This window comes from Cupressus sempervirens, chromosome 3, assembly GCF_028749045.1.
Source record: "Cupressus sempervirens isolate cs-2001-9-10 chromosome 3, ASM2874904v1, whole genome shotgun sequence".
Classification (NCBI taxonomy): domain Eukaryota; kingdom Viridiplantae; phylum Streptophyta; class Pinopsida; order Cupressales; family Cupressaceae; genus Cupressus; species Cupressus sempervirens.
The window spans coordinates 117,730,404-117,758,233 of NC_143120.1; the positions used below are offsets into that span (position 1 = coordinate 117,730,404).

The following is a 27,830-nucleotide window of genomic DNA, read 5'->3' on the forward strand; positions in this document are numbered from 1 at the left end:
TATTATACATACATACTAGCAAATTAGCTCTGATACCATGTTGTTTTCACAGAGATCACTGCAAATGTAGTTACATTGTCATTTTTGGTACATGCTTTCCAAATGGCATCCATCTCTCTAATACAGCATGAAGTATTCATTAGTATTTAATTAATATAATGACAAATAAATATCACATATATTTAATTAATATATATATTATATCTTACATGTATATATATAATATATATATATTTGCAGTATAGTTTATCCAACTAAGCTACCAAACATTAACACTAAGTGGGTCTTGGTTTTGCAGATATTTGTTAATATTTCAACCCATTTGCAATGAGGTTCTTTAAAAAAATTCCAAACTAACTTGGCCCCAAGGGCAATGTTTTGTCTTTTAAAATTTTTAATACCCAAACTTCCTTCTTGCAAAGGTAAATAAACTTTATCCCATTTAATCAGAGCATTTGGTATGTTGGTGTAGCTATCAGACTTGATTTGAGCATGGTAATCCTTCTTGCGATTGTCAGCAATTTGTCTTTCCAGCTACTTATTTTGTTATCTATTTTGTTGTTTATTGGTTCAATATCTTAATCGACCTATTGTCTATGTCAAGGACCATCCCCAAATATTAACTAGGTCGATTTCCTTTTCTAAATCCCACTACTTATCGGTATTTTTGTTATAGCTTTAGTATTAAGGATGAAAATTTCTGATTTGTTGGACTTTACCATCTAGCCCAAGACTTTCATATAAATGTCTACACATTTCTATGTTGTCGTTATTGCCTTTATTGAAGATAAACGGTTCGTTTGTGAATCTCCCAATCATGTACTGATTGTATCTATGCAACTTGACCGTGCACAGGTGATAGACACAATCATCCCTCCAGATCATGCACCGCTGGAATAAAATTGCAAGAACTGAAGATTTTCATTTTCCATAAAGGATCATTAGTCAACGTGACTAAGGAGCACGATGTCTTTTCATATTCTGGAATGAGCATCAATGGTGGTGATCACGAAATTCTCTAAACTATCAACTTAACAGCTTCTAACCGTAACATTTATCCTGGGTGATCACAACTAGACAGGAACGTTGTAAAGTTTTGCCAACATGTCAATGTGAGTGAAGAGCTTTCAATAGAAATCTTGCACTAACACCTGTATACTGATTATTGTAACTGAATGATAAATAAACAATGATCTCATCCAATAGAAACATTAGTATGAATACTCAATATTCAGAACTGACAAATTTCATAAGCATAGATATTAGAAATCTTAAATAAATAAGATCGATGATACTTAGAATCTCATATGACGCTATAAAATTAACAACATCGACCAGAATTTGAGCACCCACACAAAATCATTGTAATTGTAACAACTCCTTTCACCATACAATCGGTATCATCTTCAAAGTTCACATCTTCAACTTCCTTGATTCTAACAACAAACTCTAATAATATGCACAACCGCAAAATATCCCCACTTAGTCACCTACACAACTCTGAAAATCCCACACAACAAATAAAACACTTAACAAGACAACAATCACACCCCCTTACACAAATCTAAAAATATTTATGTTAAGTCAAAGAATATTGTATGGTAGCACCAAAGAAAAGTATTTAATTCTCACGTCATAAGTTGCATTTTAACTTTTTTAAATGCACCGTATGAAGACCACGATTTGCACTAGCAAGGAATTACATTACCATTCTCTCTTGAAGTGATGAAGTCAATGTCGCACATTTCCATCTACACCCACTACCTCATACTCGATGGAGCTTCTTAGGGTAGTTGGCAATCCTATATATTGCAGTGTGATTGACTTTGGAGTTGGGGAACTCGGTTGGAAAAAATGATGCACGGTCACTATATTAGTTCCTAGTTATAGTTTTTCCCAAGAAGCTTGGTGATTGAAGGGACTCGGTGATGCTGTAGTGCTCAGTTGATATTCTGCTCGGTGAAACCTATGCTTAGTGATGCTTGTAGGAGCTCGATGGACGTGCTTTCTCGATATGCTCGGTATATGCTTGGCTTGCTCGGTGATTGTTGTTGACTCTGTGGTTTGGCTCACCAAATGGTGTTCTTGAGAGTTTGATCAGTCGACTCGGTACATTTAATTCGTGTTGTGCATGATTGTGTTGTGGATCGATCGTGGGATGTGTGCGGACCTATTTGGGTCTTGTTTATTTCTCAAATGTGCATTTAATGGTTGTTGTAAGCTGACTAAGGCATTTTATGGTTATTTAGGTTCTGGATGATTCTATTTGCAATAGGCCAACTTGTGGTCTTGCAAGTATATAAGTAGGGGTTTGGGTAGTGTTTAGGCATTCAGGGAGAGAGTAGCAGAGATTTAAAAAGGAATCTGGAGTTGAGAATTTGAGAGCACAGCTAGTAGCTAAGTGTGAGCTTAGGAAACAAGGAGATCGCTTGGTGGCTTGCGAGCACAAGTTAAGATCTTGCTTGGGGCTTCTACCAGATTGTTGTGTTGTTACATATCTGGGCTAGCTAGGGTTTATTTGATCTTGAGAGGTTTTGTAGAACTAGTATTTGTTTTGTATTTGGCCACAACTGAGAAGGCCTTACAGTCCGATACATTGCATGTAATCAGTTGTTTTATGAATAAAGAAGTTGAGTTTGGTATCAGATCTTGTTTCTTGTGTTGTGTTTCCGTTGTGTGGTTATTGCTGAGGGCTTGGACATCTCCTTTAGGGATTCTCTAGGCCTTACACTACATCAATACTACTCTTCATATATCTCAAAATTCATATACAATGTGTATGTTGTTTTTTTCAAAAACAACACCCAATTTGGTTTGTGTTTGATGTGTGATTCCCAAGTAACAACCAAGGAGACACGGAACACTCTAGAAACTAAATATCAAAATGAACACCTAAAACTTTTGCATGTACTTTTCTTATATATAAAACACTCCATCATTATTAATACCAACAGTACCGTCTTCATTGTGGAGAGAGCACATTGATGGCTGGAATTCTTCCTCTTGCAAAATGAAATTATCAACATAAGAATCACATTAAAAAATTGTTCATGTTTTCTCTGTCTAAAACTTTCTCCCTCTTCCAAAAAAAATCCTCTAACATTCTTATGCCTCTTTCTCTTATTCTTCAAATTTCACTTTTGTTGTTTATCTTCATTAACATTTTGTAACTCATGGGCACACACTTAAAGGGTGAAATTTGATATTTGGAAAGAGAATTTTCATGCATAACCAAATTTTATCTATCCCTTGCAACTAATTCCCTAGAGGATAAAGTTTCCAACACTTGGCCACTTATTTATCTTTCCTTGCAATTTCTCCTGTGGAGGACAAATTTTCCTCTACAATCATTTTTTCTTCCATTAGAGAAAAAATTTCCAACATTGCCATTTTTTCATCTTTGAAGGAGAAAGTTTTTACCGCCGTCATTTTGTCTTTCATGGATGAGAAATTTTCCAATACAATGTTGAAAATGCACTAGAGCACATAGGGGAGGTCTAGGCGGACTTTTTGAAGGATTTTCCTTCATCCCAAAAGATCTATGCTTGGGTGTGGTTTTGGGCCTTGAGCTCACTTTTCTTGTTCTGAAGGATTTTCCTCCACTCTATGGAATTCGTGCTTGGGAGTGGTTTTGGTCTTTAGGCAAACTTTTCTTGTTTTAAAGGATTTTTCTTCATTTCACTGAATCTATGCTCGGGCACGATTTTGGGTTTTACACAAACTTTTCTTGGTTTGAAGGATTCCCTTCATTTCATGGAATCCGTGCTTGGATTCCCTTCATTTCATCATTCCTTTTCTCTCTATATATATTTTTTTTAACACGTTCTTCAAACTTAGCCATTTTTTGGTGTTTTGCATGCCTTCCACTTTTGGTTATTTCAAGGGTGTTTCCATACATCACCGTTTTCGAATTGATTGTCCTGCTTACTCATTCCTTTCAATGTAGAACTAGATACCTTTTAACCTCTTTATCAACCACAGTTTACTTGTGCCCAAAAATAGACCTGCCAAAAATAGACTTTCTAAAAATAGTAAGCTATTCGAAAGTCAAAAATAAGGTCAATCCAAAATACAGTGAAATTTACTAAATATAGACAAGCTAAAACTAGTAAGTCGTTCCAATCAAGCAAGTAGTGAACTTATTAAAATAGAAATTTTCAAAAATGGCAAGTATTTCAAGATGTTCAAAATTTCGATAACATTATTTCTCAAAAATCAATTCTCATTCATACTTGACCTAATAAACACAGACAAACACACAATTTCCATTCTAGGTGAAAGGTGGACAACAGTTTTTAGGACAATTTTACCAATTCTCATTCGAAAAAAGGGGACCTTAGGGGGCAGCCCAAAACAACCAAGAACAAAAGCCAAAAAAGACAAGGCCAACAGAAATATCTTGAGTGACATCCTCTAGATGTCTAACCTCATCAGATCGTGTTCCCATGATAATCCCTAATTTCCCTCGGACTTCCCTTACCACCCATATTAGTAAAATAACAATCTTATACTTTTTCAATATGTAAAAAATCACAATTAAATACTTCAAAACTTAATCATCCACAATCATAACATAAATGCAAGATCAAAAAATTAATAACAAAAAGAACACATGATTTACGTGGAAACCCTTGCAACAGAAAACAATAGCAAAATGCTGTATATACTAGAATTTCTTACAATTTTCGTAACCACCAACATAAAGAAGAGACTAATGACTTTAAATTATTTGCAGGGACCAATCCACCGAAGACAACAATCCCCACAACAAAGCACAAACTCAGCAAGAAACACCAATCTCTTTGAAAATAAGACACCAACTACCAAAAATATAAAGTGATATAAGTACTTGATCCTCATCTTGAATCAATTATAATCCTCCACAAATTTGCTCAAAAATGCTTCTTGTAATCTATTTATGATCTTCAATGTTTTCTATTTTTACGTTTACAATAATTTGCCCTTGATTCTGCTCTTAGCTGTCAATAGTTCCCCTTAAATCCTACTCTTAGGCTTGCTTTTCTTGAATAGGAACAATATTCAATGAATGCTTGATGAAATAAACCCCAACTGTCCTTTATTTTATACCATGCTTCTAGATATTGCATTCTAAGTTTGGTAGTAATAAATAGTTTTGCAAGATTTTGATGCTTTGTTTTGGAATGAATGCAGAAAGTTAACAAAGATATTGCTCTAGAAACATTTTAGAGAATATATCCAATAGATTTTGATGCTTTGTTTTGGAATGAATGCAGAAAGTTAACAAAGATATTGCTCTAGAAACATTTTAGAGAATATATCCAATAGTTAAGTCAATCTCCACAATTTTGTTGTTTGAGATCCTTCCATTTAATTCAATTTTGCAATAAATATTAGATGTTGCGAGGTCCAAATGTTTGGCATGAGGTGTCTTTAGTCCGTCAAAGTCTTACAGTTTATGGTTTAAGACATTCAATTGTTTTGTCTTTTATCAATGCCATATAGAGGTCTCATCCCTCACAAACCTCGACCATAAGGGAAAATCCATTTCTTGATCAGAATCTCCCTGGATTATATTTTAATTTAAAATTATCATTATGTTTAGAAATTTGATTTAGATCAAAAAACTAGAAGTTCGCTCCTTTATGTAAATTCCACAAATTGTGTTTCCTACAAAATGTATATTTTCACATGATCCCTACTACAAGAATCTAATATAGGTCAAGATGTTTTTTTTTAAAATCATTATATTACCATTTCTTGTTAGGGTATCATTAAATTTCCAATTCCTCAAGATGTAACCATTTTCCCTGATTTTTTAAATTCAAGTTCATCAATTGAACTCAAGAATAAGAGCTAGGTCTTACCAATAAGTATTGGTGACATCAAATTTGATCAAATGATTATAATTTATTTCTCACACCTTCATATTGAATCTATGGCTCATAAACGACAAGTGGTAAAGGCAAGACACAGTTAATGCATTAGTGATAATGGAAGATAGCTACTAAAAAGAACCTTGAGCCCAAGAAGGAAGAGGTTGATGTAAGGGCGGAAATAGACCTACACAAAAGCTAGGGGAATAGGCAACAAAATGACTACAAAAGTGTAGGAGTACGCAATTTTTGACTCTATAGTGAGAGTTCTTTGTTTCGTATAAACCTTTCTTGTAGCACTTCTTTTGATAATTCGTTTTTCTCCTCTTTATGTAATGATCTCCTTGCTTCTATCATTCTTGTCCTACAGACGTTTAGAAGCATAATATTTTGCTTCACCACAATAAAAATATTTGAATGGTAATTTATTTTATATTTTCCTAGATTCTTCTTTAGCTTTCTCATGATGTAAGCTTCTTCTCTATCTATCTCATTGTATGGACTACCACTCGGTTTGCAAGCTTTATTCTCTCTCTTCATTTGTTCTTTGCAAGCAACATTAGTTTTTAATGGTTTGTCTTGAATCCTCATTTCATAGTCCATAAGAATTCCATGCAACTTGTCCTTTGTCAATTTGTCTAAATCTTTCATTTCTTCAATTGCCAAGACTTTGGAATCAAATCTTTAAGTTAAGGACCTTAGTACTTTCTTAAGAATTACAACTTGACTCCTAATTTTGTCGCATATTACACCATGCCTATTAAGAGTGCAATATAAGAACTAGCTGCAAACACACATTGAAAACTTGAACCTGGGATTCTTCTCCCAAAAATACCTCCATGTGGTTTTACTTTTCCCACCTGTTGGTTCCCAAAACCACAGATTGGAAATCCAAGAGCTTGTCAATTCTCAATTAGGATTCCACAATTAGTTCTAGCCAACCAATGGGAATGATCTTGGTTCCCCTGCACTTCAGGGTCCGCTACACCTAAGCAAGCAAACCTTCACTCCAAACCTAATCTCTTGATCCGAAGCTTTTCTATAGCAAATTTAAGCTTTTTGAGTTCTTCGGTTGGCAAAGTCCTTGAACTCGATCAAAATAAAGTTAAATGTTGAATGTTTGAACTGAATGAATGTTTTGTATAATATTTGTCAATAATGGATTTGATGCTTGTAAGAAGGAAGAAATAGATTTTCTGACTTCAAATATAAACCCAATAATAATACTTCAATGATACAAAAGACCAGTGCCTTTGTTTATTCGGGCAATAGAGTAAACTACAATGAAGATTATCACATACAACTTTATAAAATTCTATGAACTTGAACTAAAAACAATTTAATAATCCAGATGCGACGGATCAAGTACATATATGCAATTTTAAACTAGTCCAAATTGCACTTTAACTCCTAAGGTAGGGAGACAAACTGGACATAGATACGGAAACAATTTAATATTTCACTATATCAAAGATAATCAAGTTTAAAATGCCATATATGACCCTGTCCACTTATCTGAAAATTAATTGCTTACGGAATTTAAAGATGATTATAAAGGATGAATCAGCTGCAATTAAGTCTCCATGTCTTAAATATAAACAAAAAGCTTTTTATTTATTATTGAGATATAATATTTGAAATTATATTACAAAGCCATATTTTTGCTCCTTATTCCTCCTTACAAGTGAATATGAATGCTTTTTCTTGTCCTTCCGAATATATCTTGCTCAAAAAAAATATTCTTCATTTATAATTTATTCAAAAGAGGGAACGATATTTTGAAGTGAATAATCATTCCTTATCAAAAATTAAATCGAACCCTTCTACTAATTTAATGGTAATTATACCTTTAATATTTTCCAATCGTTCATGTTCAATCTCTACTTCATTTGTAATAAAATTTGCAATTCGAATATAATTATCAAGTCCAGCATTCATAATTCAATTATTGGGATGATTTGCGTCAAAGAACATGTGTTTGTCTATTCCAGATGTTTATGTGACGTACAATGCTCCTTGTAGATTCTGACATGTATATGCTCAGAATAACACCAAAAAATTAATCGCTTACCATTTGACAGTTTGTGTCCAATATTTTATTTGCGTTCCCATGCAATTTGTATGCTTCCATATTTGTAAATATATTGGATATAGTCTACTTGCATGGCTTCCAATATACTCGGTGGCTCCAAAAAAACACGATGCCATTTCATATCATTGACCTTCATTGCATATATATCTATTAGCTTTGTTTTTTACTGCTATGGAATTTCAAGTATATGCAAGTGACTTCAAATTCATTGTTTCCTAACTCCCACTCACTTGCCTCACACAAGCCACGATAGACGTAATTTTCAATAAACCTCTTGCCAAACACAAATTCGTTGAAGATAAAGTAACTCCCAATACGACTCATTTTCAGCAAGCACGAAACTCTCATGCTAGCAAAGAATAGGAACAATGATATTCACCATAGGAGTCGTTGTACTTTTGTCACATCGTAATGTCCCCATTTTTCCCAGCATTGAAGTTTCAGGGATCAGCCTATTATTGTGATCCTTGTAGGCTAATTATTGTGGATAGAGGGTCTTTTGTGGCAGTGGCTTGGCTTCGGAGGGTCTTATCTTCTCCACATTTTAGTAAGCTACAGGTTGGTCTTCGTTTGGCTTAGATTGGACCTTCGTTTGGGCTTAATTTTGTGTACTTACTATTTGTGGTAAGTTGGTGTTGATCGAGATGGACCCTTTCTATCTTGAAAAGTGCATTTGTCACATGGAGAAATAATTGGTATGACTCCTATTTCAGATGGCATATTTGAATAATGAGTATTTTGGGAGTTATTATATTTTTAGTGGCCAAATTAATATTAATTATTAAATGGCTTATTATAAAGTTATAATTTAATTTTATAATTTCACTTAAGTTGAGAGTTGAGTTATCATTGGAAAGTGTCATTTATTAATTAATTAAGCCAAGTCAAGTGAGTGAATCTAAAGGAAGTTTCTAATTAATGTTGTGTGGTGAAGCTTCTTGAGTGAAGTTACATTTTGGCAACAAAAGGGAATTTGGAGGTTATAAATACAAGCCCAATTGTTGAGAAAAGCATGCTTGAATATTTATTTTCTTTTGTTACCTTTGTGGCTCTTTCTGAGTTCTGATTTTTGTGCCCTTGCTGAAGTATAAGGGTTTGAATTCTGAGTTGTTCCATTGGATCTACAACTGAAGTATTGTAGATTCAAATATGAGATTTTGTTCTGAGTTGGCATTGGCAATTGTGCTGAGGTATACAATTGGTCATTTCTCCTACTGTTTTACTGTAGCTAAGAAGAGTTTTGTGTTGAAGAATTTCACTGGCATTGGGAAAAATTATTAAATTTGTACTTGCATTTTCTGTTCGAAGGGATTGGCTGATTATTGAAGTCTACAGGCAGTGTTTGGTTAGATGAGTTTTAGATTTGCAAAATTGGGAGGCTGCAATTCATTTGGCTGTGATAAGATTAGAATTTGAAGAGATTGGCATCCATCCTGGCATTACATTCCAAGCTGCGTTCGATGAGGAAGCTGGTTAGTTATTGTATATTTCATTTCCCGATATATTGTGTCTACTTGCAACACTATTGTGTCATGTCCAATAAATGAAATTGTGCTAAGGCATTTAGTAAAGTGGGGAGTTGCTCATTAATTGTTTGCCAATATTCTGATATCAATTTCTAGTCAATTTGTGAATGTATCAAATTATTAAAAGAGTGGAGAATCAATTCTCATATTGGTATTATATATAGTAATGTGCATCTAGCCATCTCCAATTCATTTGCTTGAGTTTCGAGTTCACCTGCCAAATGTTTGATGAATTGTCAAACATCTGAATAATTGATGTATTTTGAAGTTATAACCAGCTAAGGCTATTACACGCATTTATTAAGTATCAAAGATAAACACCGAAGACACACTCCATTGCATTGGTGGACACATTCATGATCCCTATTGATTCCATCTTTGTACACTACGTATGGTATCAAGTTCTGGTTCATTGTATGTTGTAGATTGATCCCTTTTTAATTCTTCAGACCACCAGCAATTAACCTCATCAAATTAATCGTCCTCAGCAATCCTGCTCTTGAATTTGACCCCTCCAAAGTTTTCTGAATTAGAATTCCACTATCAAAACCGTCTTTCGTTTACACTCTTGTGTCCTTGAAGAACCTTTTAAAGGAACAATTAATTGATTCTAAAGAAAATCTAAATTATTCCATGAAATATATGTGCTGCAGAGTTATCTGAATCTGACACAAACAGAGGATACAAACAATGAAAAGAAACAGCAAGGTCATCTTTGGCATGATTCTTCAGAATTTTGTAAGAAATTGTTCAAGGATCCATATCGAACCAGCATACTTTGCCTTACTTCCAACAATTAGATTATCTTCTTCAGGATGAATGGCTATGGACAAAACCTCATACAGACTTGTAACAAACTTTTTCATGAGCTATTATTTTATAAAATTGTAAACCTGAATGTGCATCTTGGTAGCAACAAAGAAAACTGGTCCTGGTATTAGCATATGATGAAATTATGGCGAAGTAACCCCATTTATGATGCCAAGATATTGAGTGCACGGGCTTCTGATGGATTAATTTGAGAGCATTAAACTTTTCATGTTGAGTCAACTTAATCTGGCCAATTATCAACATCATTTGAACCTACTAACAACATGTTCTTGCTTGCACCAATTCAGCTGCTTGTGATAGTTTGACAAGCCTAAAAATATAGAAATGTAAATGATCAATAAGCGTGACATAAATTGTGAGAGGATAGGAAAATGTCCACAAATGGAGCATCTAAAATTTGGGCTCCATCACCACCCATGATTGCCCCCAAGAGAGACTGAAGTGAACAAATATTCGACATAAATTATAAAACATTGAACAAGGTAATTACAAAAAGTCAGAACCCAATGCCTAGAAGCATGATCTCAGAAAACAGTTGAAAAGAGGCAAAGTTCTTGTCAAAATTGATCTATCAGTTGGATATTATCAAGTATACAAGAAAACTTCAAATGTTTCGAAATCAAGTTTCAAAACATATTAAAATCTTTAACTGCTAGTTATGCTCCATTCTCTCATTTATTATCCTACAAAATTAACAAGAAAGAATACTGGTAAATTGCACCAGAATATCAGGAATTCATACAAGTGTATATGCATGACATATTGGCCTAAGATAATATCTGAGAGGAAAAAGTACAACATAATAAGATTCTACACTGTTGTTTATCTTCCTACTACAATATAAATTGCTGGCCAAAATAAAAATATCATTCTTGGCAACAGTCAAACTCAAATTCCTTAAGGACTGTCCAACTCTACCCAGTATTCTAGACCTAAAATTCTCCCAAATATGCATCCAATATAACTCACATTGCATTGCCACTTTATCAACTATCCAAATAGAAGAATTTCAAACTAAAAGCAGCATAATTTAAACAATTTTAGCAGCTCAATGATGTCCTTCGCTAAGCTCCAATGTTTGCTCTTGATTTATACCAGCCACTTGACATGAAGAGAAATGCATTATGCATTGTTGTTACACACAGAAGCCAACCAATTATGTGTCATTTAGAAACACTTTCTGTGACCAAAAACACATTAACATGTGATAAAACACTCGAGAAATAGGGATAATACAGATTTGGCATGGAGACAATTCTTTGGGTTGATCATCACCCAATCCAAGTTGCAAAACAAGGGCCTTAAATAGATTCCATATTTTCAACAATTTCATCTCAATGTAAGTATCGAAAGGGTATTCGTCAATTTCTCCAACTTTCTTCTTACATGTGATGTACTTGTTATAGTTTGATGTAATTGATTATATTCCAAAAAATATAAATTAAGCGACATGCTAAGGTTAAAGCCTATTTAATACTACTGTTACGTGGCAACCAATATACTGCAGACACAAGTCTGAGTCGATATTTGGTAATTGAGACTGCTTAAGTTTAACTTAACCTAAGGTTACAGCCCAAATATGCCTTCATTAAATTAATAACTTGCCTCACACATATCCAGGGGGAAGAAAGGCAATCAAAAGTGGAAACTAAAGACAAATTGTAACACAAACAAAAGAACAAAATAACATTGTTCTAGCATCATCATTATATTCTTATTTTACTTTGTTATATATTCAGGCTAATGTTAGTGGATTAGGACAATCATTATGTACCTGAATGTATTTATTATTAATAATTCAGAAAAAAAGATTAATGCATCATTTCAAAAATAGGATTTGGATTCAAAGTCTTTTCCATTTGGTTCGTGGAAGATGACAGGAACTGGCTTTTTCAAAATCAGGAGTAGAAAATTTTTGCGTTTGTTTAAAAATTAGCAAAATGGAATCAGAATACCGGACTTCCAATTTTGTCTCAAAACCAGGTTTTCCGACTTCCTACTAGCAAGAAGGAATTGAAAATCAAAACCTGGTTATGTTTTTTGAGGAGTGTAAAAGCAATAGATTGGACTACTTTTTGAAGTCTGTCTTCAAACTCCAAGTTTCTCGATAAAAACGTGTCTTCACACACATCTTCCTAGTGAAACAAACAGTTCAAGTAAAATCCCAAAAATAGGAATGAAGATTTGCAAAACCTTGATTTGGCAAAATCAAAATTTGTAGAAATCCTGAATGCCACGAACCAAACGGACCGTTAATGCACAAGTATAAACTAGTCAGAGAATGCCAGTTTGAAAAGTTCAGCAATTAATTTCCTTGACCAGCAATTTGGATTTTATGAAGTGCTGACCTCCTGTTATAAATGTTGAAAGCAGTAACAGGATAGATTTGCTTTTTTCATTTTGTAAAGATCATTCCACCTCTAGACTAACTGTTCAAATGAACTTTTCGCCATTGACCCAGCCTTGACTCTTGCTGCTGAGTGTGACAAAGAAAAGGCTTGAGAAAAACTGACTGAAGCTAGTCTTCGTAGAAAATAGATAAATAAATTGTCTTCCTCACTATTTACTATGTAGTTCACTTTATTACAAATATTAAAATACATGGATCAAAATTGTGTTTGGAGATACCATGTAGCAGTTAATGAGGACTTGAGAAACAGGATAAGACAAACATCTCACAATAATTTTTGTGCTGCATTTATTAAGAGTTTAATTCGGCTGAGTTGTGTGTAGGTACTTAGTCACTGGCCTTGAATCTTACTGGTGCAGGTTCTCAGTCACTGACCTTGAACTTGGTGGTTCAGGCACAAATGTGTTCAACTGCAACATTCAACTTATATTAATGAGGCTTTACATAGAAACATTATTGCTTTGTTTCATAGAATAGTTATCTTACTATGTCATCTAAATGTTACTCATATGTGCCTCCACAAAACCTAGATCCCACGTGCAATAATGCCTGAGATATACCCTAAAATTAACTCGTCCTGACAAGTTCATTGAATGTCATTGTACAAGACAAGTAGACTGATCAAATAATGCCTGAGATATATACCCTAAAATTAAGTTGTCCTGACAAGTTCATTAAATGTCATTGTACAAGACAAGTAGTCTGATCATTTGATCGTTATTCCATAATGCATATACTTACATATAAAAAATGGTCAGGCCTTGCTAACTCACAAAAAATTCTTTAATTTACTGTTTATTCTGTTATATAACACATACTTTGCCTTAAACAACGGGTTTAATGCTTCCCCAAAAAGCATGTCAACACTCCTTTTGACGCATTTAAAAATTTCTGCCAAAATGCCAAATGATGAAGACTAGTACTGAAAGCGATCATTTATAAAAAGTTTAAGCATTTAAGAGAAATAAATGGATCCTAGTAAATTCCATCAAAATCTTTAAATCCTTTTCTTTGATTCCCTATGTTCAATATAAGAGAATTGAAAATCAATGAAAATAACTTATTTTCATGCAGTAGATTGTTTTTAAAATAATTTCTTTAGTCGCACAAAATCCAAACCAATGTTCAAAATAACTTTAGTAGCTTTTATTTTACTTCTCCTGAGATATTTGATTTCTTTAGTTCTTGGAAAAAAGAAAACGTATTATAAGAAAAAGAAGAGAACACAAACTTGTATTCAATGCAGGAACTGCCAGACCACATCGGAGCTTGACCCAAAAGGATGGAAGATATCCACAGTAAAATAGCCCAAATATTATACTGCTGAGCTGTGCGAACCGAGGACTTCCTCTCTGCAGGAAGAGAACAATTGCTAGAAAGAAAGCAGATGATGTCACGGCAACTCCCATGCGACCTCCAAAGTACCTGCCATATAGCATACATACACGAACACTGAGATCTTCACATTCATTTAGGGGAAGAATAATGATTATCTATACTAGTTAATAAACTAATGAATGTAATCAACATATTCAAAATAATAAGCTTAGATTCTTGTTTCCTGCCATGTGACCTTATTAGAGTTGAGTAGCTCAAGAAATATTACATTTACTTCAAAAAAAAAATCTATCACAACATTTGTACAGTCATGGTTTCCAGCAGGGAACACCACAGATAACATACTGGCACAATGTGTGAGGTCCCTGGTTCAAATCAGACAGGTACCCCCTCACCCAGGTTGTAGAAAAAATAAAGGGTGCACTCAATTCTAACAGTAAAACATGGAAAGACTGTATAAGGGTTGGTTCTATATTCCTCTTCAATCTAATAAGAAAATACAGTCAATATGAAAAGGGAAGGTCCCTCAAAGCTAATTCCCTTTCAACCAAAAAGCCCAGCACTACAGCCACCATGGAGGATAGGGATTGGAGTGAAGCATCAGTTGGTTGTCGATCTATCCAGGTTGGTCGGGTAAATGCTGCACAAATTGAGCAAGTTCAAATTGGTGTAACATAAAGCCTATTAAACCAAAAGCACCATGAAAAGCAGCAAAAGTCCATAGACCACCTAATCGATACCAGGGAGTAAAATCTCCTTGTGCTTCAGGACCCCATAATAGCAGCAAAGAATGTGCCAAACTATTAGCAGGCATAGAAACTGCAGCAGTTAAAAAATTACAACCTTACAAACTGGAACTGGCCAATCCAACCTGGAGATTCAGAGCTTCTGTGTCAAAAATGTGATCATTGGTCCCCCCATCCCCCGCCCCCCAACCACCCAATAAAAGTGGTTGGACCGGATAAACTATTTTTTATGAAGCTTGTATAGGTGTATAAACATAGAAACTCATTTCTACATTCCTGGGAAACGAACTCCTATAACATAGAAGCTGCTTATGTAGTTAACACACTAGTTCACAGTTACCATTTAATATAATTTTCTTTCTCCCTTTCTATTTAAAAGCAATGACATGCAAAAATGAACATTAGAAGCCAATTCTAAGCATTCACACTACCAACAACTATTTATATGGACTGCTCCAATGTCAATGACCAACTTGCTCCTGTGCATGCTATCTGCATAACATTTGCAGCAAATTATACCTTTCTCTTATAGCCAAAAAAAGTTAAGATCCTGATGCACAAGTGTAACCTTATTTCTTTCTAAGCATGTTCAAACTGATTGGAATTTCTATGAATCTCAAGTGGATGACATATAATAATAACATATGCTAATGTAAAATATGCAGCTATTAAGAAGAGAGTGCAGGACATACATTGTCATCAAAGGCATCACTGCACAAATTGCAGAGCAAACTCTAGATACATATCTAGGTGGTGGTGTCATGCCAGCAGCTATACCATGGCTTCTAACTAATTCAAAATACTCTCGAGTGCCAACAAGTATTGCCAATGCCAATCCCACCGTAAAAAACCAGCCCCCGGCTAATACAAAGGCACCCACACTTACACCAATGGCCAATCCAAAAATAACCCGCTTTTGCAATTGACTAGTTTGATTTTGTCTTCCCAGTTCATGGTTCTGTGCATTCTCTGTTTCTGTGTCCGCTTTGATTTGAACAGTGCCTTGAGCATCCTGCATAACAAATAGTGTCTATAATGTTGCATTTAAAGGTCCTTGCATATCACTATCAACTCCTTTTCCAATATATGCAATCAACAAATAAAAGCAGCATCCTTCATGTTATCAAAAACAAGGCAATAGGTTTATGTAATAATAAAGAAAATTTAATTGCAAAAATAAAACAAAGAAACTGGTTAAGAAATTGTTTCTCTTATAACACCAATTAGGGCTTTAGGACTTCCTTAGCAATAGCTAAGCATTCCAACAGAATCATGAATTTATGAAATGATTAAAATTTCATTTATTTGATTGAAAGAAACAAAATAATGAAAGATTAATAGTAACAGCATTGGGGCTTCTCTTCAGCTCCCTAGGTAAATCATTGAACACTAGCAACTTGATCGCTAGGCATTATGTCTCTTTTTGTATGCTGGCACAAAAGATAGAATATGGGTAAGACTTAGTCACTGTATACAATTCTCCATTGGTTTATGTCTCCATAGCAAGACATAAACAGTTCCCAAGGCTATGACAAACTAGAGAGATTTCAGCCCCACCAAATAATTCACTTAATCTCCAAGTATCATTGACTACACTCCACACTCTATCTACACTAAGAGCGAACAAGGGGACAGATCCAAGTACAGAATTAATAAGTATGTATTGTAAAAAATAATCCCTAAGCAATTATCCTTGGGTATGAAGAATTAGATATATAAAATTGGTAGGTGTATCTAATGGTTGTCACCATGTTATCATTGTCTCCACTTACAATTGCTTTGATGGATCTTAACTTAATGGCTATGTTACCTTGCCATGGCTTGACATAATGTTGATCCTTTACCATAATATGCTAATCATATATTAATGTCTATTAATTAATAATTACCACAATAATCATACATTAATGTCTATTAATATGTAAACATAGCTTAGACAGCTATTCTATCAATCATGTTTCTTGCTGCTTAGTTATTTCCCATTTATAAGCAATAATATTGATGTATAGTAATCTGATGCAAGTGCATCCAATGGTATAAGGACAATCTTGTATCACCCAAACATATGCTTGTTACAAGATTCAAGAATTGGTAGATTAACGGATTTCCGGAAGATTGATTGATAACAGAGGAACAAATGTGTTCCTTATAAACAATTACAAGGACGTTGTTTCTTATTGAAGATGAAATTAGAAACAAAACTAAAGACATGATAGGAAACATTCCTATCTGGACTGAAGACAAAAGAGACAGGATAAGAAACATTCCTATCTAGACTGAAAGATGGACTACAGACAAGTAGTTGACCATTATAGAAAGTATTTAACTAAGGAGATAATATCTTAATAAAGATATTAAAGATATTATCTTAATACCCTCCCTATATCTACAAAATGCTGATACCAAGAAGCTTTGCCAGAAGAGTGCTATGACTCAAAACAGATTGCAATTACAAAACTTTGTTTTTGTAGAAAAAACAGTAAAACCCAGAATCTCATGCAACCTTGCATATTACAAACAACATGAAATGATTTTTAAGGAGAAAATCAACAAACACAGAAAAACAAAAACAGATTCAGAAGGCGAAAAATGCAGCTTCGCCTTGATCAAGACCTGGAGAAGTCGGACGCTTCGTAATACCCTAAACAAGTTGATCGGTGTTTTGATATTCAAAAATTGGGATGATGCGCTGCTTCCAGGTTCCATAATTGCAACCATTGAATTTGGAATTATGCTCGAGCAGAATATTTGTCAGAGATGCCATGCCACATGTTTCAATGAAAAACTGTGAAGGCATGTTCTTCGAGGCAAAAATACGGAAGACCCAGAAAAATCAGAGAGTGACCCAAAAGAGAGCTTGAAAAACCCAAAAGGAATATGCTGTCAATTTCTAGATCCACTAGCTCGAAAATCGAGACGCAAAAAAAATGAACGACAACCCAATTGAGCTCTCGAAAAACCCACCAAGAATCTCAAATTAAAAAAAAATCTTGACCCCAAAAATTAGGGTTTCAAGCAGAAATTCAGTTGACGGCCATGGAGGTCAAATCTACAAAAAAAGGTTGACTTTCTAGAAAAATGGTCAATTTGGTAGTGGCTGGTATTTGATTTTATTAAAAAACACAGAGTCGTTTGAAAAAGACTATGTTTAACCTCAAACAATGGCGGATTTGGCAGCTGCAAAGGTTTGTAAAAAAAAACGCAAAGCCACTAGTCGGAAAGCCACAAATTTCTAGTCGCAAGTGGAAACAACGACCAAAGCCAAGAGCCAATAAAAACGATTGATACCACACGACCTTGTTGAAGAAAAAACACGATTTTCAGAGAAAAACCAGACACCAAAACCCACGTTCTTCAAAAAACGGATGCCAAACAGAAACCCTAGTCGGGTTGTTTGTGAAAAACCAAAAGTAATTTTGAAAAAACTTAACAAATAATTTCAATAGAAATTATAATTTTTTCAAAAAAAAATTGAAGTATTTGCTCTGATACCATGTTACAAGATTCAAGAATTGGCAGATTAACGGATTTCTGGATGATTGATTGATTAACAAAAGAACAAATGTGTTCCTTATAAAGAATTACAAGGACGTTGTTTCTTTTGTAAATTGAAGACGAAATTAGAAACAAAACTGAAGACAGGATAGGAAACATTCCTATCTGGACTGAAGACAAAAGAGACAGGATAGGAAACATTCCTATCTAGACTGAAAGACAAACTACAGACAAGTAGTTGACCATTATAGAGAGTATTTAACTAAGGAGATAATATCTTAATACAGATATTAAAGATATTATCTTAATAATGCTTAGTGTTAGTTTTTGTTTAATGTGTTTATATTTTTGGATACCCATTTGGGCCGAATAGAGATTCCAACTCTCATAGTTCCACTATTGGTTTTCTGGGTTAGTGTTTTTTAGCACCTCCAGATATGTGCCAATGCATAAAATAGATTATTTTGCAATTGAGCCATAAATATGATGAGTTTGAGGGTGTAAGTTGGAGGGATGATTGTACTTGTAATTTAAAGCATTCCAGAAAAAGAATCAGGTCAAAAGGCTTTACAGTTTGAAAGTTATTGCAGTTTTAAGTTGCCTAGAGACCCCCTAAGAACGCTTCAAAGTCACATTTGAGGCACTAAATGGCCTCGTACGGGCCCGAAAAATGGGAGACAAAAAAAGCTGGTCCATAGTGCTATAGGGTGCTTAGAGAGCTTTCTAAAAATGTAAATGGTTCGTCAATTAGAGTCCTGAATCAAAAGTTATGCCTCTCGAAAGATGGACCACCGTTTCTAGATTCTTCTAATTTTGCATTGACTTCTTACGTGTCTTCTAGAACCTTCTGCTTTGGTGGTGGATGCCAAATGACATATTCTAAAATGTATTCCTAACCCTAAACCTAACTCGGATTACTTAAGGTCATTTCTTGCATTGTAAAGGTCAATTTTGTGGAGTTTGGGAGAAGGTACTATGAGAAGGGTTTTGCTCCAGAATTTAATAACGTTGTAAGCCCATAGGGCATGTAGTTGAGTCTATTTTCGCTATATTGAATGTAATAGCATATCATTTCTAATTATAATATTCTCCTTTTCCTATTGTGCTCATTTTGTCTTGGGTTGTGCCCTCATCATAATCACTCCTAATGATTGGTCAATATAATAATTTTCTTTGTTCATTGACAACTTGGTTAGTAATTTCCTTATGTACTTAATTGTATTAAAACTTCCCCTATACTTGCACCATCTATAATAATAGACTTTTAGTACTCTTCGCAATTTTGTCTCTCTCAAAGACTATACAAAATTGATGATAATGTCCCAATTATGGTTTTAAACAAGGGGCATGACAATCTTTCCCTCCCAACATTTCTTGTTCCCAAGCAATGATTGAATGATCCTAAAGACCTATCTATATTCCGCCTTCCATTGAGCTACATTGATATTATCATACCTATTCTCTCCCATATTTTGAATGTGAAATCTGATTTGATAGTAGAAACTTGGCAAAGTTTAACTTAAGACAAGAATTCTCTCATCTTCTAGAGAAAGGGATCTAGGCCATCTCATAATGTTGTTAATTGAGTTTTGCATAAACCAACATTTGCATGTTTCATTAGTTCATCTTTACCCTAAAGGATGGCAGCATCAAACCTCTTGTAACATTTGTAATGTCCCCAACTAGGACTTTACTTGATTTACAATAAAATTCCCAACCAAGGTTTGGACTGCACTTGGGAAGGCATTTTGTAACATTCCCTACTAGGAGGCTCACAGTTCCCAAATGATTAGCATACATCACTATGCATTTAAATATGATTAAATTAAAAACAATCATTGATTCATAATACATACATACACCGCAATTCCTTACTCTCTCCTAAACATCATCTGTTTGAAGTATGGAGATTTACATGTCCTTAGGGCGCTTGGACACCAATCTACAAGTAGGCTCCCTCAAGGTTTCTGAAACATGTATTCATACCCATCTCAAGACTTCTCCCTCAAAGTTTTCGTGATACATGTCCTTACCTCGTTTTGGGATTCCCCTACCTTGTGAGGTTTTACCCCACCTGTCCCTGACAAAACCAACATACCCATCTTGGGACTTCTCCCTCAAGGTTTCTATAATACACATCCTTACCACATCTTGGGATCCCACTACCTTGTGAGGTTCCTCTCCTTTACAAAAGCAAACTATCCTCTTAACAGTATTAGCAAGAGATTATACAATAGGCTATTTATATATTATTATCTTATGCAATACAAATATATATACATTTATATAATTGAACATACCTAATATGATTCTGATTCCATTATAGGTTTCTGAAATACATGTCCTTAACCCGTCTTAGGATTTTCATAAATTGAGAGGTTCGGCCCCACCTCTCCCTGACATTACCAACCTAAACCTCTTAACGGTATTAGAAAGTGACTGAAGAATAGGCTATATAAATATGCATGTATCTATGTATATGTATAGGTATAGGTACATGTATATGTATATGTACATGTGTATGTATATAATCTTATGAATTAAGAATACATATACATATATACAAAATACAACATAACTGATATAAGTCTGAATATATATATATATAGATGTATAATCTTATGTATTAAGAATATATATACAAAATACAACATAACTGATATAATTCTGAATACATATATATATATATACAAAATACAACTGATATAATTCTGAATATATATATATATATATATATACAAAATACAACATAACTGATATAATTCTGATGAAAAATCTACAACCGCACTTATATTTTTGATATAGATGTATAATCTAATGTATTAAGAATATATATACAAAATACAACAGAACTGTTATAATTCTGATTTCATCATATTATATATATATATATATATATATATGTGCCCATATATGGTTCTACTAGGTTCAGATATAATATTCTGTAATCAGTATTAACCCATTGATGCATCCCAACAATATGTATGATTCGTTTCCTTTTCTATCTCTTCCTTGGGAAGAGTATCAAATATATTTTATCTCTCATTCCTTCCATAAAATCTATCATTGCCAAAGTGAGATCAAATATCATAATATATCCTTAAGGCTGAATGGTAATGTCTTTTGAAAATGTCTCTTCATACTTTGGTTGATTGACTGAATTTGCACCCCGCTCTAATGAGACAGCCACATAATCTCCTTCAGATCTCAGCATAAATTTTGACTTCTCTTACTAAATCTGTCATGTCCCCATTTTGGAGGCAATTTGATTTAATTAATTTAATTAATTAGGTTGTCCAAAATAATGAATATTTTATGAGGATGACTAATTAATTATTTTAATTAAATAAATAAGTGGTATTAAGTTAATTATTTATAAAGTTATCAAATAAATAAATATTAAAAGGTAACTTTATATTTAATTAATTTAATAAAGTGACTTGAATTATAAAATATTTTATAAAGTCACTTAATAGATAAAATAAAATAATGTTCTAGAAGCTTCTGGAGAAAGTGGAGGAAAAAGAATAAATAGGCACCCCGGGCTTCATTCTAATCATCCAGATTTGTTGTTGTTGATGTTGATGTTTGTTGATGTGCATTGTGGAGCCTAGGGTTTCTGCAATAGTCACAACTGGCCATTGAGAACGAAAACTCTCAATTGGTACGCAATTTTGAGGGTGTGAAATATCACTTGAATTATTGCAGCTGGGAGGAAGATACTTCAGTCTTCTATTTGTGCTACATTGAAAAAAAATATTTGTGGTCATTGAGAACGAAAACTCTCAATTGGTACGCGATTTTGAGGGTGTGACATATCACTTGAATTATTGCAACTGGAAGGAAGATACTTCAGTCTTCTATTTGTGCTACATTGAGAAAAAATATTTGAGTTCGAAAAAGCAGGTCTGGAAAAGCAATCTGAAAAAGCAAATTCGAAAAAGCAAAGAAAATTATTACAGCCATCTACAATCAGGGGCGGCAGCTAAAGAGGCACGACTTGGGCACTTGAGGAGGTTATTTTCTGTTCAGTGGTATTGCAATACATCTATTCTCTAAGGCGACTTCATATGCCAGGTCTGATGTGTATTTTCATAGTTGCCTTTCACTATAGAGTGTTGTTGTAATTGTCATTTCATATCAGACCTATCATTCATTAATAGATATATCATTCATTATTACATTCCTCACAATGGTATCAGCAATCCATGGCTTTAGTTGTATTTAATCATGCATGTGATTAGCGTACTGCTGTAGGGGAGTATTGAAGTTAGATATTTAGTGTTGCATTAGTTTTCATTGGCAGCTGTAAGTGCATATTACTTTACCAACAATCATCATATTTTGATATCTTTGTAAATGCCAAGAGTCTTGGCTAACTTAGTATGAATATTGTATTGGACACTCATTCTCAATTAAGGAGATACAATTGCTGGTCATTAATAGTTGTCTTTGAGCGTTAATATATCATTTCTTATCAGCCCGTTAGCTTGCATACCAACTGTTTGTTAAAATACCAGTTGGCTGTAGGTGATCATTTTCATGATTAGAACTCGTATATGCATTCACTATTGCCAAAATTAGTTGCATATTTATGTTAGGTCATTGTTTAGACAATTTGGAGTCTTTTGTAAGCATTCTCTTTGAGGCAAATCCAAACAAGAATCACTGCAGCAATCTAAAAAGTTATATCAGTCAGAGGAACCTTGCTTGCAAAGTGTTTGACGAAATGTCAAACCATTGATGTATAAAGATTTTTGGTGTTTGAAGAAGTTATAACCTGTTGGGGTTATTACAATATCTTAGTTGTTGGTTTATGGAATCATGTATTGTCCTTAATGTTTGGTATTGTTTATTATTGCTGCCACCAATAACAATTAGCTGTCATTACTGTTGGTTGCAATTAGTCAACCTTTCTCTAAAACCAATCGCTGACAATACAATTTAAAGGTTTTAAACATTTTAAGTTGTTCTTATAGAATGAGTTGGTGCTTTAACCAAATCGCTGAAGCTATATTATCGCTTGGTCCCAACATCATATATTGCTGACATAACACTTTTAATGCTTCACTCAATAATCTTTGGCTTCTTATTGCCAAAGTTTATGTGTGCATTGGCTCCTTGGATAAACCCCTCAAAACTGGTAACTTGAACACGAGGCATTATGTCTCCTTTCATATGTTAGCACACAAGCTAGAATATGGGTAAGACTTAGCTGCCTTCTACAATTCTTCATTGCTTTCTTCCTGCATCACAAGACATAATGTTTTCTATGGCTATTAAAAACTACAGAGAGTTTGGCCTTCTCAAATTATCCACTTAATCTATAGTTGTCATCAACTACACTCTAGACCCTGTCTGCACTAAGAGAAAACAAGGAGACAGCTCTCAACAATGGATTGATATGTATGGGCTGTAAGAAATAGTCTCTAGGCAATAACTGTCGGGTATGAAGAATCAGATATATTAAATTGGTGGCAAGTGTATTTGATGGTTTTCACCATGCAATCATAGCCTCCACTTAAAATTGCTTTGTCAGATCTTAATAACTCTGTCACATTGTTGTGGCTTGACTTAGTATCGATTCTTTACCATAACATGTTAATCAAATATTAATGTCTGTTAACATTAACATAGCTTTGTTAGCTATCCTATTGAACATGTTTCTTGCTGCTTAATTATATCTCCTCTATAAGCAATCATATCACTGTATAGAAATTATCTCTTAATGAAAGGATCGCTATAATAATTATATTTTCTATTTGACAAATTGGTTGGTAGTTTCCTTATGTGTTTAATTGTATCAAAACTTCCCCAATACTTGCACCATCTATAACAATAGACTTTCAGTACTACAATACACTTTCAGTACTCTTTGCAATTTTGTCTCTGTCTAAGGCTTAACAAAATTTATGTGATGTGGACGAGAATATCTCAATTAGGGTTTTGAACGAGGGACATAGTATAGCTATTTGCTTGGGGTTTCACCCTAGATTTGGATCTCATAGAAGGGGTGGTGACTTGCACTAATGGACAAATTGGGTGATTTTGTGGAGCCTAGGATTTTATTTCAATTTCAGATTTTGAAATGTCCCTTTACTAATTTTTTATGATATTTCCAGCCTCAAATCAGAACTTTAAAATCAAACAACCAATATTACAAAGATCTGTCAATTCTCCAATAAAACCCAAATCGGGTATGTCCAAATTAGTGCCAAAAAAACTTCACAACTTCACAAATTGTTAATAAATCTGAAAATGGACATTTTACATAAATTTCAGCAGCATAATAGCCTACAAAATGAAATTTCCAGATTTGTACAGCCCTTACACAACAGATCACAAATGTAGAGCAAAAACTATGCTCAATCGGGCTCCCGAAATTAACACCAAAATGCCCGAAAACACCAAAAAACACTCATAAATTATCTCAGAAGTTTAATCACGACCCAATACATATATTCAGCTCTATTTTAACATCATAAAGTCTGAAATAAAACAGCAAACCAAACTGATATGAAAACACTCAACTGAAAACCCAAATTCAAACCAAAAACAATCCCCGAAAACACCCAAATCGGCACTATTCAGCACAAGGGCAAACTCTGTATGAGCATGCACATGGAATGGCTTCAAACTCCCGTCCTTAGCCTTCCTGGAAACCTGCAAACTCCCGTTCTTGGGTCTCCTTCTCCACAGGTTTGGCAGCCTCTGAAGAACAACAAGAAAATTAGCAAGAATCAAGATGTAGAATGAGCCCAAAATGCCTCCAAACCCCTTTTAAAGAGGGCATAACCCTAACTCACGTCCAAGAGGGGTTAATAAAATATAATTTAATAATAATTTTTATTTATTAGTCCATTGGTTTCCAAAGATTAACCCCTTTTTCCGAAATTTCACCTTTTTGGAGCCTGCCTGCCTTAACAAAGTTTATTTTTTTTTTTAATTATTTGAATAGGGGACATGACAAGTCCTCCCCTCCCAAATATTGTTTGTCCTCAAGCAATGAAGGTTGGAATTCTCAAGAATATGTTCTCCTTCCCAAGTTGCATCCTCTAGTGGTAATCCTTTCCATTTGACCAAATGCTCTATGATACTCCTATTTCTCAACCTTTTCTCTCTTGTATCCAAAATTTCTTCTGGTATCAAAACTAATTTCCCTTCATCATCAAGAGGTGGTAATTCTGTAGATACTATGGTTTGCTGGCCTATAACCTTCTTTAAGCAAGATACATGAAAAATATTATGTATTTTGCTGTTTGGTGGGAGCTCCAATTCATAAGCTACCTCTCCTACTTTCTTGATGATTTTATAAGGCCCATAGAACCTTGGCTTGAGTTTCTCTGCCCCACTTCTCTTCAAGGTGCTTTGCTTATATGGCTGCAACCTAACAAATACCAAATCTCCCACCTCAAAAGATCTTTCAATCCTTTTCCTGTCAGCATATATCTTTTGTTGGTTTTGTGCATGTTGTAGATTATCCTTGAGGGACCTTATTATGTCTTGGCTTTGCTTGATGAAATCACTTGCTGCGGGTACTCTGCTATCGGAAAGTATTAGATCAACAAAGGAAAGGGCATCGTAACCATAAAGAGCACGAAAAGGAGGCATACCAATAGACATGTGATGAGATGTATTGTAACAATACTCCCCTAGGTGTAACCATTTCACCCAAGCATGTTGTTGATTTGAAACATAGTTCCTCAAATATCCTTCTATCCATTTATTAACTATCTCTGTTTGTCCATCTGTTTGAGGGTGATAGCTAGTACTGGGAGTGAGTTCAGTTCCTGCCAAATGAAAGAGCTCCTTCCAAAAAGAGCTAAGGAATCTACTGTCCCGGTCACTAACAATGTTTCTAGGCAAACCATGTAATCTAAAAATTTCCTTGAAGAACAATTCAGCCACTTGTGATGCCTTGAAATCAGATGTGATAGGAAAGAAATGTGCATACTTAGTTAGTCTATCTACCACCACATATATGCAATCCTTACCTTGAACCTTGGGCAACCCAGTGATGAAATCCATGGAAATACTTTCCCATTTTTGTTCAGGAATAGGAAGTGGCTGCAACAACCCTGCAGGAAAATTTTGCTCACTCTTGCTTTGTTGGCATACCATACATTCCTTAATGTGTTTAAGGACATCCTCCTTCATACCCTTCCATGAAAACCGCTCTCGAATTTGCCTGTATGTCTTGAAGTATCCCTGGTGACCAGCCAAAGGTGTGTCATGAAAAGCCCTCAATATCCTCTCCTTAGTTTTTGACCCTGGTACTAAGAAGATCCTGTTCTTGTAATAAATCAATTCATCAACAACCTTGTACCTGTTATCATCCACTAACTTATCCAAAATCTTGGTGGCAAATGAATCTTTAGCATACTCTAAAATTATGGAGACTTTCCAATCAGCAGAGATAGATGATAAGGAACACAAAGTGGGCTTTCTTGAGAGAGCATCAGCAACCACATTATTCTTTCCTTTCATGTATTCAATATCAAAATCATAAGCTTGCAATTTGCTTACCCATTTTTGTTGACGATCATTCAAATCCCTTTGGTTCAAGAAGAACTTGAGGCTATTATGGTCTGTCTTTACAATGAATCTCCCACATACCAAATATTGTCTAAACTTATGAAGTGCATGCATGATTGCCAACATTTCCTTATCATAGATGGAGTACCCTTTCTCTGATTGATTTAATTTTCGACTCTCAAATGCTATTGGATGTCCCCTTTGAGTTAGGACAGCCCCTATACCTTCTCCTGAAGCATCACATTCAACAACAAAAGGTAAAGAGAAATCTGGAATTGCAAGCACAGGGCATGAACTCATTACCTCCTTAAGCTTATCAAATGTTTTTTGTGCCTCTTCTGTCCAAACAAAAGCTCCTTTCTTTGTCAAATCAGTCAAGGGGGCAGCAAGCTGAGAAAATCCCTTGGCAAATCTCCTATAGTAGCTACACAACCCGAAGAAACCTCTCAACTGTGTAAGATTAGTGGGTGGAGGCCAATCCAAAATTGCTTGGATTTTTTGTTGATCAACCTGTACTCCTTTAGAGCTTATAATATGTCCCAAATATAGGATCTCTGTCAATCCAAACTCACATTTAGATAGCTTAGCATAGAAGGATTGCTGCTCCAAGATTCCCAAAACAGTGTCTATGTGCTTTAGATGCTCTTCCCATGTTTTACTGTATATCAAGATATCATCAAAAAATACCAAAACAAATTTTCGAAGATGCTGACTGAATACCTTATTCATACAAGATTGGAATGTTGCTGGTGCATTAGTGAGTCCAAATGGCATAACAAGAAATTCAAAGTGCCCATAGTGACATCTGAAAGCAGTCTTTTCCACATCTTCACTCCTCATTCGGATTTGATGGTAGCCTGATCTTAAGTCAATTTTTGAGAAGTATACAGCACCATGTAACTCATCAATGAGTTCATCTATGCGTGGTATGGGATACCTATTTTTTATGGTCTTCTTGTTTAGAGCCCTGTAGTCTATACACATTCTCATTGTACCATCCTT

The 27,830-nt window shown here is 34.5% G+C and overlaps 1 protein-coding gene across 20 annotated transcripts in view; it reads right to left on the reverse strand.

Moving 5' to 3' along the window:
* Positions 1 to 27,830, reverse strand: part of LOC149565049 (phosphatidate cytidylyltransferase 4, chloroplastic-like) — a 146,873-nt gene that overhangs the window by 98,785 nt on the left and 20,258 nt on the right. For all 20 annotated transcript variants that reach the window (XM_089818597.1, XM_089818586.1, XM_089818598.1 and 17 more), the window contains 2 exons: positions 15,491 to 15,810; positions 13,946 to 14,139 (listed from right to left, as the gene is read on the reverse strand). In XM_089818597.1, the coding sequence (XP_089674723.1) occupies positions 13,946 to 14,139; positions 15,491 to 15,810 (514 nt within the window). The remainder of the gene's footprint in view (positions 1 to 13,945; positions 14,140 to 15,490; positions 15,811 to 27,830) is intronic.